The sequence below is a fragment of the Nothoprocta perdicaria genome, unplaced genomic scaffold, assembly GCF_003342845.1.
Source record: "Nothoprocta perdicaria isolate Ctin4 unplaced genomic scaffold, notPer1 scaffold_83, whole genome shotgun sequence".
Lineage (NCBI taxonomy): Eukaryota > Metazoa > Chordata > Aves > Tinamiformes > Tinamidae > Nothoprocta > Nothoprocta perdicaria.
The window spans coordinates 2924075-2943566 of NW_020456121.1; the positions used below are offsets into that span (position 1 = coordinate 2924075).

Here is a 19492-nt window from a genome sequence, read left to right on the forward strand (position 1 = left end):
ATTTCTCAGACAACTACATGACCATTTCCCACTTTACCTCAAATCTCATTCCGTTTAATTAAAAGTTTTCCTTTTGAGAACTTCTGTTTTGTAGCTTCAAAAAGCTATAAGATACACCTATATGGCACTGATCTTATTGCCAAAATCAGGCTCAGTGGAAAATGTTTCACTGACTTAGCACAGGGCACACTAACTGATGCCCGTGGTTCTGAGGGAATGTAGGCTCTGCAAAGGCTTATATTCTTTTTAACTTTTTTCCTCTCTGGTTAATCTGACTGAAGTCAAGAGAGATACTCATATGCACATAGTGAAACATTTGTCTGTTTAATTTTAACATATGTTAAAAATTACTTGCTTTGGCTACTTGCAGTAGTTGAAAAGAGATTATGATAAAAGTCCGTTGTATTTTAGAAAGACCTAAACTTTCCAAATCAAATTTTCTGACACAATATGGTAAACAGAAAGAGTAATAGTGTCAGATGCATCTCACTTTACGTGACACAATTATCTTTAATTGAAATTTTGAAATTTATAAGCATTATTTTTGCGTTGTTATAGATACTGCGATTTCGTGCTTATAAACACAAATATTAACTTAAAATTGAGTTCAGCGAGCCAGTTTTGTATTGTATGCAGCGAAGATTAAAAGAAACAGTTCCCAATCCTCTCCTGGGAAAGATCAAATGGTTACTAAAATGAATGCAACCTTAAAATATAAAGTTTAGCCCCGGGGGGAGGGCAATTAGACATTTTAGTTATAATTAACACTTCTACTCTCAAGTGTTTCAAACAGATTGTGTCCCATTATAGGTTGTTGCTCAGGAATTGGAAATTGCTTTGATTTAAGAAAACAATCAGAAGAAACATTGTCAACTGAAATCAGTAAATTCAAGTGTTCACTCTTAAAGCAGTAATTCTGGATTCTTCAGACACATATATCATCCATAAATCCATCAAGTGCTATTTGCGTATGCATTCTTTGTGTGAAAAGGTGTGACAGACAAGAAAACTGAACTGTTCCCTATTTCTGAAGAACGTGTGGTAAAGTTTTCCTTAGGCACTGCATTAATTTATCTGGAATGTGAGATTTGCCACTTTTTCCAATATAAATGTCTTTAAGTTTATTGGTGCTATTTCATTATTGCTCCTTTATTTCCTTCAGTTTACAAATATTTCAGAGGAATACCTGGAAGTTTGTGAATGAAGGTATTGTAGCTCTTGCTTTTTTCAATTTGTCTTGATAGACAAAGTACGATATAGAAAAAGCTGAAAAGTTCTTCTTATTGTCTTTCAGAGAGCTACTCAAGTGTTTTTGGATGTACTGCTTGCTGGAATGTGCAATACAGGTTATTTTCTGTCCTTCTCCTCAATTATGTGTATATGTTTGTCAGGACATTGACTACAGATTATTCAATTCCGTAGTTTGTTGCCATAAAAATTATTGGGTTTTGTCCTAAACTGTGAATACTTTGCTACTTTGGATCAGTTCATCTAAAGATATTTCCTGGCTGTTAAGGAACTTTGACTTATGCGTACCTACTACTACACTCCTTTTGGCATCTATATATTCATATCCTGTGTAGGATCATGTCCTGACTTCTAAATACTTTGCAGGTTGTTAACATACTTAGACTTGCAGAGACAAATGCAGATAGTACACCACTAAAAATAAATTCTGGATCATATATTTATTAAATGAATTGTAACTGTGTATTAACAGATAAAAAGTCAGTGGAATTTTCTGTGAAACTCTTCTCCAGCTGTAGAAGCATTGCAAAACCATTGGCCTTCATTTTGTCCTCTCACAATCTGAGGTAGAAGGATGCTGAAATGCCTGACCAGGGTGTAAAGAGTATCTTTCTACATTGACTGTTCACAACTAGCCTGCCCCTGCACAACCTACCTGCTGATATTGAGAAATGCCAACATAAACTTTATGCACATAATGGCATAAAATTTTAAATGTTTTCTCTGACATAGATCAATAAGTCCCAAATACCAGGCAGGAGCTTTTCTGGAGGATACAGAGTACTAGTTAGGACAGTGAGTAGTTTATTTCTTGACCTCAATGGTGGTCTTCACCAAGGATTTCAGTGTGTAAGACAGGATACCATATGTAAAAGAGAGAAAAACTAAACTGCCAGATTGACTTTTCTACTGTGTTACTTACAAGATACGTACCTTTGTTTCCAACTCCTTCTGTGTTGTTCTCCAAGAAGGCTGTCTTGACTACAAACTCATATGGAGCAAGTCCTCCTTCTGCAGATAATGCCTTCTCTCTCGCTCGCTCCTGAATGCCTAAGGGGTGTAACACATATGGTAAGTAACAATAAAATACTGATCTAACTGTACAACTTTATGTAGGGCATGTGTGACTAAAACCTGAGCAATAAAATTTCTTTTCCTGCTCAGACAGAATTGAATATATGCCTGTCATATTTTAATTGGTTGTTAAATGGCACATATGCCCACAGATCACAGGAAAAAAAAAAAGAAAAAAAAAAAAAAAAAAAGATACAGTATCATTGTGTATTTGCAATTTTCAATGAAACGTTTATAGCAGGTTCTGTTATACCTGGACAAATTAAGCTGAAAGACACTAAATAGTTACGTTGTTTAGGAATAGATGTGCATTTAAAAATGAAGAAACATTAACCATAATAACATAATTTAGTATTAGCAGCAAAAGTAGTTTTGAGCAGAGGACAAAGGCATACCCAGTGATACAAAAGCAATACTATAGAGCAGTAAATGTTCTCAGCAAAATGATCACCATTGCCTTCCTAAACGCAGACAATCAGGGCTTTATGCACCCAACAATAATATGGACTACTGTAAAGGGAATCCCACTTCAGCTACAGTAGTAAATATTATGCAATTCATTAACATCCTTCTAAGCAATATCAAAGAGCTATTTGAAAGAGAAATAATATTTATTTTTAAGATTATGTAGCTGAAATATTGAACAACTTATTTTATTAGCCTTGTGAATTCTGAAATTGTTGGATCTTTGCTTGTCTGGTACGTAATTTTGGTAAATGATAAAAATGGTAAATGTATTTCAAAAGCAGAGAGAAAAAGGGAAAAACTGGATGTGCTACATAAACAGTGAATCTAAATTCCCTTCAAAGAGTGGAGTATCCAGTGACAAAGATTAATGACAGAGTACTTAGCAAGCATGAATTAATGATAATATAGTGCAAACAAAAATTGCACTGCTGTTTTCAAGAATACAATTTTTGGAAAAGCTGTGTAGATTTAATTAATTAGCCAGAGAATTGAGAGGTATTGTAATGATGCTAAGCAGAAGACATGATCAGTTAGATTGGTGATCTATCCTCTGCCCTTTCTTCAAAGCTGACTAAAATGATACTTGTCTAGCAAAATAAAGCCTCATGATTTCTGCTTAGCCTATATGGGACTGTAGCATACTGAATGAGCCATGCAGACACGATAATGTTGGCCTTTCTCACAGAAGAAAAATTGAACTGAGAAAATGTGAAAGTTCGAGTCCTTTCTTTGAGTATATTAAGAAGTTTGGATTAAAGCATAGCCCTTGACCAGATAAGCACCTAGGAAGACTATGCTGCGCCCCACACTGAAGAGTGATTTGCTGTTATTCTAACACTACCCAAGGTAAGATTTAATTTTGTTATTGCATTAAGTAAAGACTAGAGGAATGACCATGACAGGGAAACACAGGAAGAGTGGATAAATGCCAGGGATTTCAGTGGCTAAGTATGATGTACTTAGCCATCATGTACTGATGTACTCAGTATGTACTGAGTATGATGTACTCAGCCCTTGCATATATTTAGCAACCAGGTACTCATTTTGCCCCGTTGAAAGAGGCTGAAAGTAACTTGGGCTGATGGTTCCTTAGCTGCTCTTGCACCTTCCTCCAGCAGCTGGGTGTGTGATACCCCAGCGATGGGGAATGCTGCTCCAGAAACCTTCCAACATCCCCGACCCTTTTTTGCAAAGCCACCAGTGTATTTTCATGTTTTCAAAGCTCTCTTCATATTTACTGTCTGTAATATGAAGCCTCCATCAGCATTGTTTCTCATTCATTATAAACATTTATTAGAAATCATGAAAAACTGATTATAATAGTTAGGTTTTCAACTTTGACTGCTGTCTTAGAGATGAACTGAGATTGTATATTTGATGCGACATTGGGTTTGTTTTAGCTGTGGCTGTAAGCACATACAAGGCTTAAAAAGACAGGTAGTATCTTCCATTAGAGCTGATTATAATAAGGTGGAGGGGGAAAAAGTTTTAATGTGCCCAGCCTTTCCATCAAGCCTATCTAGGTCCATCAAATCTATGGACAATCATCTGAGCTATAAAGTAATGATTTATTTGACTGAAGTGATACTTCAATGTGACTTCTTTCCTATTCAGTGCTCCTGTTATTGTGAGAAAACATGCAGCAATAAGTTTAAGTCTAACCTGCTAGCTCTTGTGTAGCTTTATGTTACTTTACATGAGATGACAAAAACACAGTTCTTTGTATTTGGTAAAAAGAATACTAAGATGGGTAAAATGTTTCACTGCCACCCAACAGACACCTTTGCATAGGACTCAAATGAGAGTTTTTTCTATCAGAGCTTTTCTATACTGCTCTCACCCAGCAAAATATTGAGCTTTGGAGATGAGCCAAGCTGTTTAATATCCCATCCTCTGTTACATATCATTGCAGCAGCCCTGAAGGTCTTGTTAGATCTGGTCCGAAAGGTCAGGTGGGTTGGATGGTTGAATAGAAATGCTAAAATATTTATGTAAGTGCCAATTTAATAATTCAGACACTTAACCCTTGTCGGAAAGTCACTATGAAACACGAGACAACTGCAACAAATTGTAAATTTGAAATGTATTTCATGCTCTTTAGAATCTTAGAGCAACTACAGTTTTCCTATTTGGCCTGTGTTTCCCCACAAAACTCTGCTTTAAGTTGCAAAATCAGAAATGTTTTGCTAAACGTCTTTGGAGCACATCTTCAGCTTACTGGACATGATGGCCTTATTTGTACAGTCGGATCTTCTTCAGGCTTTTGCTCCTCTGTGACATGTACTGGTCACAAAGCTGTAAATATGATGCTGCTTATTTAACTAGGCATGTATAAGATGCTGAGGAACATACGAATATTTGAGTCCTTTCTCAGATAAATGCTGCCCTCATATATTTTTCCTCAGTTCCTGCTGACAGCACTCGGAGCTGTGTCTCAGTATCTGAAGACAGAATTTGGCTGATGAATGATATGGAGTATATCAGTGCACAAAATCTCCAAGATTTGTGCAGTTTAATCATTTGTGCTCCCTCTGCTGGTAGCCAAAGATGAAAATAAATTGCAAGGAACTTCACATGGATTTATGATTGCTTCATAACATAAATCAAAATATTCTCAATTTATATGGGTAAATTAGCTAACACCCACAATTTCACTCGCGCGTGCGCGCGCGCGCACGCACACACACACACACACACACACACACACACACTCCTCTGACTCATACAGCTACTTCAAGACCATGAGTTTTCAAACTCAATTCTTTTATAAAGCACCATACTGTCTCATGCCAAACACTCATTTTGAAGCAGCCATAAGATCAAATGCAGGATGTAAACAAGCACTGGGGAGGGATTCTGCTCAAAACTTTGGAATGTATGACCACTACTTTTCCCAGCAGAAATTACTCAAGGGTAACATAAGTGAAACAAACTTACTCAGCAGATATATGTGCTAAAGCATATACAGTGTTCATATGTTTTCCCAACCTTTTCCTCCTATTAAATCTGTCTTTAGATGCCATGAGTGAAATATCTTCTTACTTTCCATGAATATGGCGAAGAGCTAAGGAGTTGCATTACAGTTCATTTTCTGTCTATTCTGTGCCCACAGTAAATGGATGCTGTGACTATTATTTTAGCATCTGGTCTGTGTACGTAACTTCCGGTGACTGCTACAGAAGTGACCTGTGTATTTGAAGGAAGAATCTGATCCTGAACCTACTATTTAGCACGTAGTTTTTACCTGTAAGCTAAGTGTTGATCATTTAAACATCAGGCAGATAAAATATGTTCCTCGGTTGTTATCCTCTAAAGAGAAGCAAATATATCCCAACAGCCAAATGCCTTTAAGTGACAGAAAATGTTTCCTCCCTCTTGTGATTTTTTATAGGTAAACATTTTTTTTAGAAAAATATAATGACAAAGCTAAAACTAAAGATCTGAGTCAGTTTAAGACTACCTAACGGTGTATCAGAAATAAAATAATAAAAGCTTGAAGACTGAGAAAGTTAAGGAGTTTATTACTGGAGACAGAACTTTTAAGAGTGCGTAGGGAAATCGCAAGTCTCAATGAGAACTGAATTTCTGTTACTCCTAGCCTTTATTGGCCTAAAATTAACATTTTAAAAAGTTCTTGGGCAGCAAAATAACTCACCAGTAAATTGAGTTTCATCATAAACAGAAATATAAATTACTTACTGAACCTTTTTCTAGGAATGGGAGGTGCACAATATTTTGCACTCCAAGAATGATGTTTTGAAGATGCGTCCCTGGGGTTGAAAATGCACTTATTATAGTCTCCGTGAGTAGTCTCCAAGGTGAAGTCATGGCTTTACTCCAGATAATTCAATCCTGGAACTTGGTCATTCTACTCTTTTAAAGCAGATTCTTTAACACACTTTTATTCCAAGTGCTATTTATTAGTTTTCAAAAATTTTTGATTCAGTGGATTTTAGCATTTAGTAAATGCCTATTAGTAGTACAAAATTTACATTCATACTGTGTCAATTATCATTGGAATATATAGGAAAATCGAGGAAAAATTCAAGGATATGATCTCCTCTATAAAGACAGAAATCATTATATGCAGTCAAAGAGGGAAAACCGATCCTCACTTCTACAAAAAGGACTATCCTGTCTTTTTATTTTTCACAAACCCTTCTGGGAAAGTGAAGTCCACATCTGTACCTGTTCACTTGTGGCATAAGCACAGGCAGCACCTGCCTATACCGAGACATCCTGCACTGCATCCTATATGTATCCATGCCAGGCACATTCTGACTACACGCTCCCTATCCACAGAGAAAACAAATGAGATTATTTTCTCAAAATGGAGGAAAAACTTGGCTTCCCTCTAGGCAAGCACCTGGGCCAAATTTAGTAATTGCTTTTGAAATCTAGTAATTAAATGCAAGATGATTCTGCTATATGACATGCAGTTTAATGACTTCATTTTTTTCATGCTGCATAGATACATTCAATGAAGATTTTTAAACACCAACTGCTTCTGCTAAGCATTAAAAATGCAAAGCGTAGTATAAAGATAACAGGTGCAAACCCAGTTCTTTAATGTTCATACAGATTCTTCATGAGTTAGGTGGATACAATAAAATCAAAGTATGAAACTTCCAGTTTTAATATACCAGTGGAACTTCATTTTAGGAACTCTCATAGAAGCAGTGATGTTTTATAGAGCTAGCTATTTTGCTTTAGCACTGTTTCTTCTGAGAAAGATGGATTTGCTTTGCTACACTCCTATCAGATCAGACTATAATTTGGGTTTTGGCTTCTCAGGAAAAGCTTCTGCATGAAAACAGAATGCAGATAAAATCAGGTCTTATTGTTACCACAAGGTAGAAAGATTCTTTTCAACATGGTAACTTCTTCCATATTAGATCTGTTAGACTACTTTTACTAGTAGCTAAAAGATTTAGTATTAAATCTTGTGGGTTTTCTTTTTGTTTTTCTATCAGTGTCATTTTTTTTCATTTTCTTTGGAGACGGTCTTACTGATGAAACAGATAAATGAACAAGATAAATGAACAATGTGATGTTAGGGACAGCAAAGGAAATCCATCCTATATTTTGACTCACAAGTGTCCTGTGACAGAAATAACACACCTAATGTTACCTAGAAAAAGTGTGTCTTCTCAGAACAACATTTGCAGTAAGAAACAGAGGGAGCAGTTTGTGCCTTGTGTACGTGCACAGGAGAGTGGAGGGCAATGGCTAGGTCTGGTTTTTGGTGACTGAAGCACACAGTTTTCCCACGTCTGGTAAAGTCCATTTAGAATTTACAGTTCCTGTTCAAATTCAGTTAACCATTCCAGCCTTTCATGACAGTCTATCACTGAATCCTTGGAAAAAGAAATGAAATTAAATGTATAGATCAGCAAATGATTTTTACACATTAGTTATCTGTATCTAATCCTGCATGTTCTCTGTGTTCTTCAATTGTTTGTTTGGGGTTTTTTGTTTATTTTTCTGGTATGTCAGTTACACATTCAGTGCTTTACCAAACCTTTTTACCTTATCTTGTAAATTTTTTGAAAAGTTTTTGTGAGGACACATTTCTAAAAGAGGCTTCTGAACTCAGATGTCAATACTAAACCATAATATGAGTAGATTAAAAAATAGATTGGATAGTTAAAGTAGTCTTCAACCATCCTAAGGCCCCTGCCAATACTAAGAGCAATAAGCCAGGATGTGGAAAGTTAGCAGAGTTAGGTGACCACTATATGCAGTTTAATGAGATTGCCAGGTTACTCTTTGAACTATCAGTGTGATTATTTTCTTAAGTATAGATTATCCTTTGAAAATGGTTTCAAGGTTAGAAGTTGAGAAACAGAAAGAAATTTTCAGAAGGAGGTGTCATCTTCTTGAAACTCAGTGTTATGGATGAGATGGAGCTCTCTAGGATGACAAAAGATAAAATTCATTATTCAGAAATAAAATTAAAAACTTCTTGTCTGAGTAGATGAAGAGCTGCTTAAAAAAATAGAAAAAGAAATAGCCAATTGTTACAATTGATGAAGTTGGCAAACTGATTGAAAATACTCTTTAGATTACTATTCCTCGCCTTATTTTTTCTACTATTTTATACCAATATTTTTAAATATATATTTGAATGTATGTATGTGTATCTAATAGCTTAATGTTCTAATAATGTAAATATATAAACATGCATATGGTTTTCTTTTCATTTTATAGCACACAGATAAAAATCACTTTCTAAATTAAAATCAAAACCTCACTTAGGAATTTCACTTTCTTTGAAAACTATTAAGAATACTCATGAGTTGCATCTGTAGCTTTCTTCCAGCATAACACTATAATATAGAGAAAGTTTCCTCCACTCTTTGGGCATTGGCTCTCTCTTGAAGCCTGGAAAAAATCACTGAGATCGCACCTGAAGGATCAGCAGAGGAGAGCGCCTCAATTAGAGGCAAGAACCCAGGCCAAAAAGGACTGCTCATAATTCTCATGGAGCTCCTTCCATTTGGCTTCCTGCCTTACCAGCTGGCACAGGCTGTGCCAGGTGTGAAATGTTCTGTGTTGCTTGCTGTGGATCCTCCACACTCGGGCAGGCTCCCTGCGCCTCCCCCTGCCACCTTTCCCCTTGCAAAATCCTCATAGCCTTTACATTTGTGGAAAATGGAATCCCAAACACCTCTGAGCCACAACTGCCCTGCGTTGCAGCCGCTTTGCAAACATGTGAATGGCTGCACTATGGGCAAGGAAACAGCATCCCTGCCTGGAGTCAGGATTTCTGAGCTGCAGTTGTCTCGTTTTTCACAGTGCAAATGTTTTAACAAAAGTTATGCAGCTGAAACAAACTCCAGGGAGTGCTTTACAATTCGCTCTTCATACGAACATATTTAAATGACCTTTGTGTCAGTTTGATGATGAAAATTATTTCTCTCTACAAGTTACACAAAACTGGAGAAGTTTGGGGTATAAATTCAGAACAACATCCTGGTTTTTCATCTGGCTTATCCTAGTCAGTAGTACATGATGCAGTGGCATAACAGAAGTAACAAGCGTAGGGAGGGATTCTAACCCTTGGTTACCACATCTGTCTCTCTACATTATCATCGTTAGAGATCTCAGGTGAAATTTCTCTCTTTCCATTTGAAAGATTCATGTTCCCTCTTATGAACTGGGCATCAGCCCAGCCATGATGGACACAGTGAGCTCTATTTTGAGCTTTTATGTGTGTACATTATTTTAAACCAAGCAGGGAAGGAAACAGTGCGTGTTTCCCTAATTCAGAACTGTTTCCAGAAGAGGAAATTAAGGGAGAAAAAAAAAAAAAGGTATGTCCATTTTCCCACAGCTGATAGATTTTACACCTCAAATATACATAAATCATTTATTAATTTAAAAAAGCTGGGCTCTTCTGACATTTTAATTGATAGAGTAGAAGGATGCTGTAGTGGTTGAGGCCATTGGCTGAGGCACTAGAGATCGAGTCAGTTGCTGGAAACTGCTACAGACTTTCTGACACTGAGCAAATCAACCTCTCTGCATCCCACATTTACTCAATAGCTGTGTATTTAGACTTAAAGCTCCTTTCAGCAGGGATTGGCTTTTATTACATTTTTCATAGCATCTAGTACCTGAGGCCCTGATCTCAATGAGGTCATCTGGCTATTAGCATAACACAAACACAGCGCGCACACATCCACACACATAAGTCCCCAATCTGCTCTTTTGCCGAGATCATACTCAAAGAAGGTGCATGTAAAAGGAACTAAGGGGAAACATTTAGCTGGACCACAGCAAAAAGTCCTTTCAGGTCAAAAAAAATAAGCAAAATATCATACTTACTTCCAACAACTTAGACTAAATTGCTCATAGCTAATCAAGGCATAACAGAAATAATTATGGATAAAACAACTCTCTCTGTAATCCACCTCCTGTAGGCAGGCCCAGCAAAGTAGATATGCCCTAAGGTGATCAGAAATGCCTTGTAATTGAGTTCCAGCAGTCATTTTAAAACAAAAGCAATGCAGGTTGGGGGTATTGTTGTGTCTGATGACCTGCTTTGATGCTGGTCATTAATACAAGGTTTTGGAAGGAAACTGTGGGCGACTTGTGCTCTGCTAGCCTCCTCTTAGTGGGATGCACGTGTGTGGGCAGGCGCCACGACGTCCTCACAGAAGCTCTGCGCTGGAGCAGAGTCTCCGCGGGCTGCAGTGACATACCCGGTCACTGTACACACAGCTGCTGGAGACAAAACAACACTAACTTGAATCGGAAGATCTGGGTTCTGTTAGTGACTCGGCTGTGTTTCCTGTATTGCTCTAGGCGAGGCGTGCAGGGCCTCCTCTTTACTCAATCATTCCCCTCATAGCATCTTGAGGGGGATTAGTCTCCCAGCCTACACTTCCTAGGCCTTCTGTCCTGATCGGCAGTACCCCCTGACTCCTCAGGTGTGTGATGCAGCTTATGGCATTTGTTATGTGATCTGGTACTTAGGCAAAGGCCGAGTATGCGGCTGAATTCAATTCTTCATTCAGCAGAACTCTTAGAACTATAATAGGCTTAAATTGAGTAAATACCTACTGAAGGACTTTAGGTTCTGTGTCATTAGGTGTCCATATGTACTTTAAAACATGCAAGGAGGTAAATAACTTTAGTGGAACTGCTTAGGGGCTTAATGTTCAGCGTATGCCTAAGTACTTTACTGAAGATAGTGCTGCTGCTACCTATGCCGTATGTTTAGAGTTGAGGATCGGCTTAAGTGCGTTGCTCAACTCATCTGTAGAAGCCTAATATTCATATACTTTTTGGCACAGTGTATACAAATATTTGACGTAGCAAATAAAAATAATTTGGATTTGCTTATACGAAATATCACTAATTGCTACTTTTGTCTTTCTAATATTCCTACAGAAACACAGAATTTGAGGCCAGGTAGCTCATGAAAATTTCCAGGAATCTGCTTACCTTATAACCCTTTACTTTTACATAATACTGAAATCACAGTACGGATGTGTATTTTGAAGTAATTGTGTTGGTGGTCCCTTCATGCTTTCCAAACATCTAACAGTTAGCTAAGCAAACACACGTGACTGATTAAAAGAAGAAAGGGAACTATTTTTACAGGGACCATTAAACTTTAACTACCATCTGGCAGGGAATGATTAGAGAAGATCAAAATTAAAGCAGTCAACACAAATACTGTGTGGATACCTCAGGGAATTAATGTGGATAGAAGACGGTGGACTTGTGGCTGTGTTAAGAGACAGACAGAGAAGGAAGTGGTGAACACATCCTTTATAGCTGCGGCCCTAATGGCCACATTCATGGCAACAGGAGCAGAAAAAGAAGAAATCAGGAACACCTGGGAATAATCAGACACTCTCTGTCATTAAAAAAAAAAAAAGAAAGTAAAAGCATTATACAAGAGCCACTCCATTTTTGTTCTCCAGCAAGTCAGGAAGGAAATTTTTATGTGGAGGTGTTGTTGAAGTTGGCAGGTAGTTAATATTCAAATTAGCCTACTATCTTTACATGGGTTTTAAATGGGTTCTATAATAAATCTTTTAATTAAATGACCTTACGGAACATGGGCCTGTGGTTGATCGAACTGAACACTGGATGTCACTATTTATACACACTATTAGTCATTTTAGAGGCATTAAAAATGCAATCCAACCACGAATTGGAACAGTGCAGCCATAACTTTTTGCAAATTTACTAGCCTAAATATCTGTAATTATTGGGGTCCTGAGTCAGTGGTTTCAAAGAGCCATGGCTTCTAAGCTGCCTGTCCCAGCACAGGTTGCCCTCACAGTTGTTTCCCTGGCAGCCTCAGCCACACTGCTATTACGTGCTCTCCAGCAAGAGAGAAAGATTAAAGACAGAAAGAGCAGAAAGACTAGGAATGACCAGTTTAGTAACATACTGTGAAATGCAGTGCAGCATTTTGGTGTATGGCTTTTTGATCTCATAGTGTGCTAAATATGTTTAAAAGCCTCTGAAACCTGGCTAACTGTACTGGATTTCCTAAACTTATGCTAAACAAAAATAAAAAATGGTTGAAAATGTATTTCATTCTCGTTGACCCAGAATTTAAACTACTGCTCACTGTATACATGTGTGTATACATACTTTTTTTTTCCTGGGCAAAATATTCTTTTGCCATAACTACAAAATGATGTAATAAAGTTGAGCGTAATGATATGACAAGATGGGGATAATGAACAGATTTTGCTTTGCTAAGTCATTTCCAGCCTTATGCAGTATGAAGAAATTCTGCTAACACAAGTAATCTTTCTAGTGAGGCAAAAATGAGTTAAGAGCACCCATAATATATTGCTATAATATTAACATTATATTTTTACTATGTTGTTGTAATAGTTATAGATCATATATGTATATCAGACAATATGATAAATGGTATAGATGCTGCTTTACATAAATACTAGTTTAAGATTGTGTGGGGCCAAAATAGGCCCTTTTCACAAATCTCTGGATAGGCAAAAGATGGGAAGCAAAAGGCAAGGCTATAGCATTCTTTCCTCACAATATACTACAGACTTAAAGCAGTGGAGAGCCACCTGAAAAAGCAGCCGAGCTCTGGTAAACCTCTTCAGTTTGTTAATTCAGCTTAGATGCAGAACGTGCTAAGACGGCTCCGAGTGCATAACAGCCTCTGGCGCTCTCTTGTTAACAAGGTGCAGAGCATTCATTCTCCACATGCAGAATTCCAAGCTCTGAGCCAAGCTGACAGAGAAATACAAGAGACATTTGTTGATCTTTTTTTTTTTTTTTTTTATAATGCCCACAGGCATCTACAGATGTGATTCCATGTAATGAAGCATGTGGCCTTAAGATGGAATTATTTGCAAGCAGCAGGATCTCCTGGCAAAGGAGATGGCACTTGCTGTGTTATGAAAGCTGTCCCTCTACAGCCGTGTTTGGTTAGCACCTATGCCCTGTCGGAACTGGCACAGATGATCATGTGTGGGACCAGTGCCAGCGCAGCAGATGGGAGCAATTGCAACATACCAGAGCGCCAGGGTGTTCATCAAGCTGGAGCCTTATGGACAGAAGCCCTTCCAAGAATTTAAAAATGGCAGGTAGGCTGGAGTTCCTATACTTTAGGTATACAGAGTATACAAATATGCTATTTCTTTAGCAACTATGAGCACAAGTAGTTATCATAATTTTGAAACAGTCCCTTTGCACCCCTCAAAGTATGGCAGTAGTCAGCTGAATTAGAGCAACTGCTTCTCAGGAATCAGCCTGGTCGAAGGCTGATTCTCTCTGAGGTAGAACCTTAGAGGGCAGAATCTGTGCACCCCGGTCAAATGATTCCACGTTTTTTTCTGCTAAGTGGTTCAGACTGAAGAGCTTTAGGATGATAATATTCCTCATTTGTACGATGCCTTTCAGCCAGTGATCCCAAAGCAATTTGCAAGTATGTGAAAACTTAGAAGCACAGTTGAAAGGTAGGTCATTTACAATTAAGAAAATGAATCTTGCATGTATTAATGGCTACCTCCCATCTACCCTCCCACCAGAGATTAACTGGAATTATATTCACTGTGAAGAGCTGGAGAAAGTACACTGGAATGATTCTGAACACAAAATCCTTCTGCCAGACTCCAGCATACATGTGCATATCCTGCATTTGCTCTTTACATGGCAGAAGACAATCACGGCAAAACAGTTAGTCAAAACACTAATTTACTCTCAAAACAGGAATTAGCAATTGGAGCAGTGGTTACCTAACATTCAGCTTGTCAACAACCTCTGCATATCGCTCTAAAAGACTTACCTAGAACAGCCTACACAATTCTGAGAAATACTAAGAGCAGAATAATCTCACCTAAACACTTTGGCTATTACTGCTTTAAAACAGAGAGTGCTGCTGGCACTGCAGTTTCCCCTGTGCAAAAGCCTGTACTTCTAAAACAGCCCAGTAACAAAACATCTCTCCATTTTGTGATTTTTTTCAACTTCAATAATCAAAAACTCTGGCGACTAAGCAGGAGAACTTGAGCACTGGGCAACAGGCCTAGTTATCGAGAGCGAAAGGAGTGAAAGCAACTCTACCAATGAGCCAGCTTTTCTGGCAAGGCTGCTTGGAGCCTTGGTCTCATTTTACACTAGATCCTAGTAGCTAAGATGAAGATAAGAACATCTCTTTCTCATGCAGAATTTCTGTTGAATGCTTTCTGATTTTCTTCTTGACAAAATCCCAGTTTTATACTTCTATATATAACAGCATAGTAGTAAACCCCATGCACATGATCTTTGTGCTATTTAAAGCAGCTCTTAGAGCCCCTAAAAAGACATAATATGAGTTATCATAGATTTGGAAGTGGGTTTTTTTTGTTTTGTTTTGTTTTTTTCATGTTACACCAGTGGTCTCAATAGTATTAGCACAGTTTTAGAGTCTTGCTAAGTGTGAACACGCTGTGCTCTCTGTTTCTATGTTTAATGTCATCATTTTCTAGGACTCGAGTTAAAATAATCAGTACATTGTTGAGCAGAATTAGTTTGTTACTTGCCTTCAGCTCTTTACTAAAAGGAGCTATTGAGACTAAACTTTAGGGAAAAAAGGTCTTGTGTAAGTATTCTCAGAGACAAAGTTTGCTTGACAAACAGATTGTCCCATTTCCTGGTAAAAAAAAAAAGTCTACAGTGATAAGGGGAAAAAAAAAAAAAAAACCCTTTCATCATCATATGCCTTCCTTTACAGCATCCCTTCCAATGCACCCAGCTCAGCAATTAGCACTTCCAGCAGTCCTTATGCCAAGTTTGCCAACCACTTGCCAACAAGGTAAGCAAGTATTAATAGCATGTTGCAGTTTGTATTCCTATTTAAGCAGAGCCATCTAATGATGGCTTCATTTCATTCCAGAGATGATTTAAAAATTCTACAGCATAAAATACATTTATCTGAGGACAACTATGCAGTCATGAGAAGATCCAACCATGCGGTTATGAAGGTGTGTCAAAATATGTTTTGAAACACAGCCCAGGCTGGGAAAAATCCTGAAAAATGCTGACTTTGAAAGTCAATATTAATCAATGCCCTGCAAAGTACATCATAAATCTGGTAGTGCTGGAGAGCTAACCCTGGGGTAATAATGCCACTTTACAGTATAAAACATTTCAAAAATATTAGAACAGTCCCAGAAAGCCTTTGCTCCTGTTTGGTCTTTTGGGAATCTCTCAGCAACTAAGGGTATTTGGTTTCATAGACACACAAAAGATTGCTTTTTATTTAGGCTTTGAACAATGGCATTTTTCCTCACTAGCCATGATTTCTCCTTCAGCAAATGTAGAAAATCAGCTGCTTAGCAGTGAAGATTAAAGTCTTTTGCTCTTTACATTTCAGTGAAAGTCTGCAGGAAGCTCAGGGCATCGGGGGAGATTCTGTGTTGTCCTGTTCTTATTCTCCCCTCCCCAAGTCCAGCAGGCAAGCCCACTAGCTAGTGGGACTTACTGTTCTTGCTGTCCTTACATAAACCTAGCTCAGCAGCAGGAAGCTATAGGGGAGACGTGCACTGGCTCTTTGTGTACCACACGCTGCTCAAACAACTGCCCCCATGTCCCTTGTCAGAGGCAATGAGGGGAGCACATTATCTTCCAGCAGTCCAGGCTACTGCCCACATGTAATACTTGCTCTGTCTGTGAAAGCTAGTTGGAAAACTGGATGTTCCTTTCAACAGATTTGGGAAAGATGAGAAAAGCACAGAGAACGTAAGAGTTTCAGAAGTTTGCTAACACTTAGAAATTACATTGTTCTTCAGTGTACCTATATACTTCTTTGAGGGACTCAGAGTAGGTCCACCTGGTAGGAAATAGTCAGACTGACAACACTCTTTTTTTTATGAAGGTCTATTGTAATGAAACTTAACACATTATAGATCAATGCAGCATACATCAATAACTGCTATTGTGACTCCTCCTAAAAGTAACAGCTGAGTTGCATGTAAAATATCATATTACCTGTTGTGCCTTAACAGGGACTAAAAAGCAAAAATAAACGAGTGTTTAATGGTGATTTTGATGTTGTTGAGATATGAATGTATTTTGGCAAAACATTCCAGAGTGAGAATCATGACAGAAAGTGAACAATACTTGTGAGACTTGACGATAGTTTTAATAATGGATTAAAATAGGATGCTACTTGAGAGGAAAAGGGGGAGGCGGGTGTCATTGCTTGAGCAAAGATGCAGAAGTTATGACAAATACAAAATTCAGATTGATAATAAAGTTATTTTAATACATATAGAGCTTAAATGCTTCTTTATTCCTAGTGTTACATGTAAAGTCCACAGTAATCGAACTCTTCTTTAGGAATCTCTAAGCAAATAAATAACCTTTTTACAGAAGACAAATTATTATGCTGAGAATATGAAAAATCGATTCAAAAGGCAGCCCTGCTTTTTAAAATTATGTATCCAAGGAAGGCAATAGTTAAATTAATATTGGTTAGCATAAAAGTTCTATATTCAATTACTGTTCTTAACTTCTATTTCAAATTAAGTTACAGTTAAATAAGAGCAATAGAAGATGGTTCAATTTAACCCTTTGTGATTGTGCTGTGTGTATACATGACCATAACATGCACTTTCTTTTCTGTTCGAGAGAGCTGTGGGAAGGTCAGTTTCACCTGGAGGTCTGTCTAGACCACTAGGTTCCTAAGAAGAAAGTATGTCTCTAATCCCAGTGCATCCAGTTTGCCTTTTTCCATGAATAAGTGAATTTCTTTGTTGCAAAGGGCCTATTCACTGCTACACTTCCTAAGGAAAGTGCTCCATAAATTGTATCCTTTGTGCTTCACTGCAAGGTACTGCAATTTACATGTAAGTAATTCCACCAATACAACATCCACATTTGCTTTATTGTGACTGGTGGTACTGGAAATGATAGTTAGCACAATTCTATGTAGATTTAAATTAAAAGAAAATTGAAAAGTTCTAACTAGTCAGAAAGGATTTTGTCACTGATACTTACCTCTTTTTTGGTGTTTATTTGTGGAAGCATCACATGAGAGGCACTGCAGATCTCATCATTTACTTCAGTTCCCAAACATGGGTATAAGATTGTGAAAATATAACCAAAAAAAAAAAAAAAAAAAAAAAATCATTTCTTCATAAACTCCCTTCTTGCTGCTCCATCTTAATAATATTTGTGAGTTAAACCATGCTTGCTGTTGGGTTTAAGGCAAAGCAGGATGTTGGAATTTTGAAATGGCACTTTTGCATCTCACCTAGGACCTGCATTTGGGTATAACTGTTGCACGTAACAATCAGAAGTGAAGCAGTCCAGCGCAGCGCAGGTAAGCGAATTACCCTTAACACTAGTATGTAGTTGTTGAACATGCACATTGATTGGTTGGTTGGTTTTCAAGCTGATGATGTGGAATATGTCTCCGCTGCATAGCACTGTGGTTTAATCCGTTACAGCAACATCAATAGTCCATGAAAGTTTGCAGGAAAGCAGTAACTAACTTTTAGGACCCAAAACAGTCCATATGTTACGTGCCCGTGCCTAAATGTAGTGCACGTATTCTCCTACTCTTGCACACAGGCTATTTTTTTAATTTTAGTCCATTTTTATAACACAGATTGTATCATATAGAAAGAAATACCTCAGATTAAAAATATGCTTCCCAGGGTTCTACCCAAAATGCAAATTCTTCTGGTTTTTTCCTATGTGGCACCAACATTACCACAGTGGACCATTAATATAATTATATTCCCAACTGAGTAGAAAGCATCAAAGAGATCCTAAAAATGTAAGTCTCTGGAACTCAGCTCAATAATGACAATCTTGGACTGATAAAAGTTTACACAAACAGGAATTTTTGTGTGTGAACCTGCTCATCGTGTACCACTGCCAAATCAAGCAGCAGAGATCCACTGTTCCGTGTTCAAAGTCTCCACAGTGCTGCTGTGCCCTTGGGTATCCTTGCATGCGCCCTCTTATTCTGCCTGGAAAGCCCATCCAAATGGTATCTGAGGATCCTGAATGTTTTCCTGCAGTCTCTCAATGTCCTCTGTACTGATGGAAGCAGGAATCCAAACAGGCATTAGGCTTCCCGGATGCTCTTTTTTGTTTTTCCTTCCTTTCCCGTGGTACAGAGAGATTCCCTAGCGCCTAATGAGTGGTGCTAATTACATACTGCCCTCTCGCCGCCTCTACTTTGTTTTGTTTTGTTTGTTTTGCTAAACAGACGTGAGCTCCGAGCAGCTCAGAGAGCGCAGCAGCCCCTCGGGCCTTGCCCAGCCTCACGCCGCCCACAGCAGCCCGCCCGCCGGGCCGCTCTGCTCAACGGCCCTAACGGTCGCACCAACGGCCGCAACGAGGCGGGCCGGCGCGACTGCGGCTGCGCGCCCGCCCGCCGCGCTGACGTCACGCGCGGCTGTCCGCCTCCCCCGCTGCCAATAAAGTTGCTACAAAGTGACCTTGGCTCCGCTTCCCGCGCGCCGCCCCGCGCCGCATCCGCCGCGCGTGCGCAGAGAGGCGCCGGCCGCTGGGCTCCGAGGTGAGCGGCGCGCGGCGGCCCCCGCGGCGCCATCCGGCCCCATCGCGCCCGCCGCCCGCCCTCACCCTCTCGCTCTCTCCGCAGACTCGCCGGATCCTGCCCCGGGGACGCCGCCGCCGCCGCCATGTTCGCCTGCGCCAAGCTGGCCGCCTCGCCCGCCCTGGTGAGTGGCGGCCCCGGCCC

At 38.9% G+C, this 19492-nt stretch overlaps 1 protein-coding gene across 1 annotated transcript in view; it reads left to right on the forward strand.

The window, feature by feature from the left end:
* The first annotated feature begins 19392 nt into the window (after positions 1–19392).
* Positions 19393–19492, forward strand: part of ATP5MC3 (ATP synthase membrane subunit c locus 3) — a 3046-nt gene continuing 2946 nt past the window's right edge. Inside the window, exon 1 of the mRNA XM_026052026.1 lies at positions 19393–19472. Coding sequence (XP_025907811.1) covers positions 19434–19472 — 39 coding nt within the window. The 5' untranslated portion in view covers positions 19393–19433. The remainder of the gene's footprint in view (positions 19473–19492) is intronic.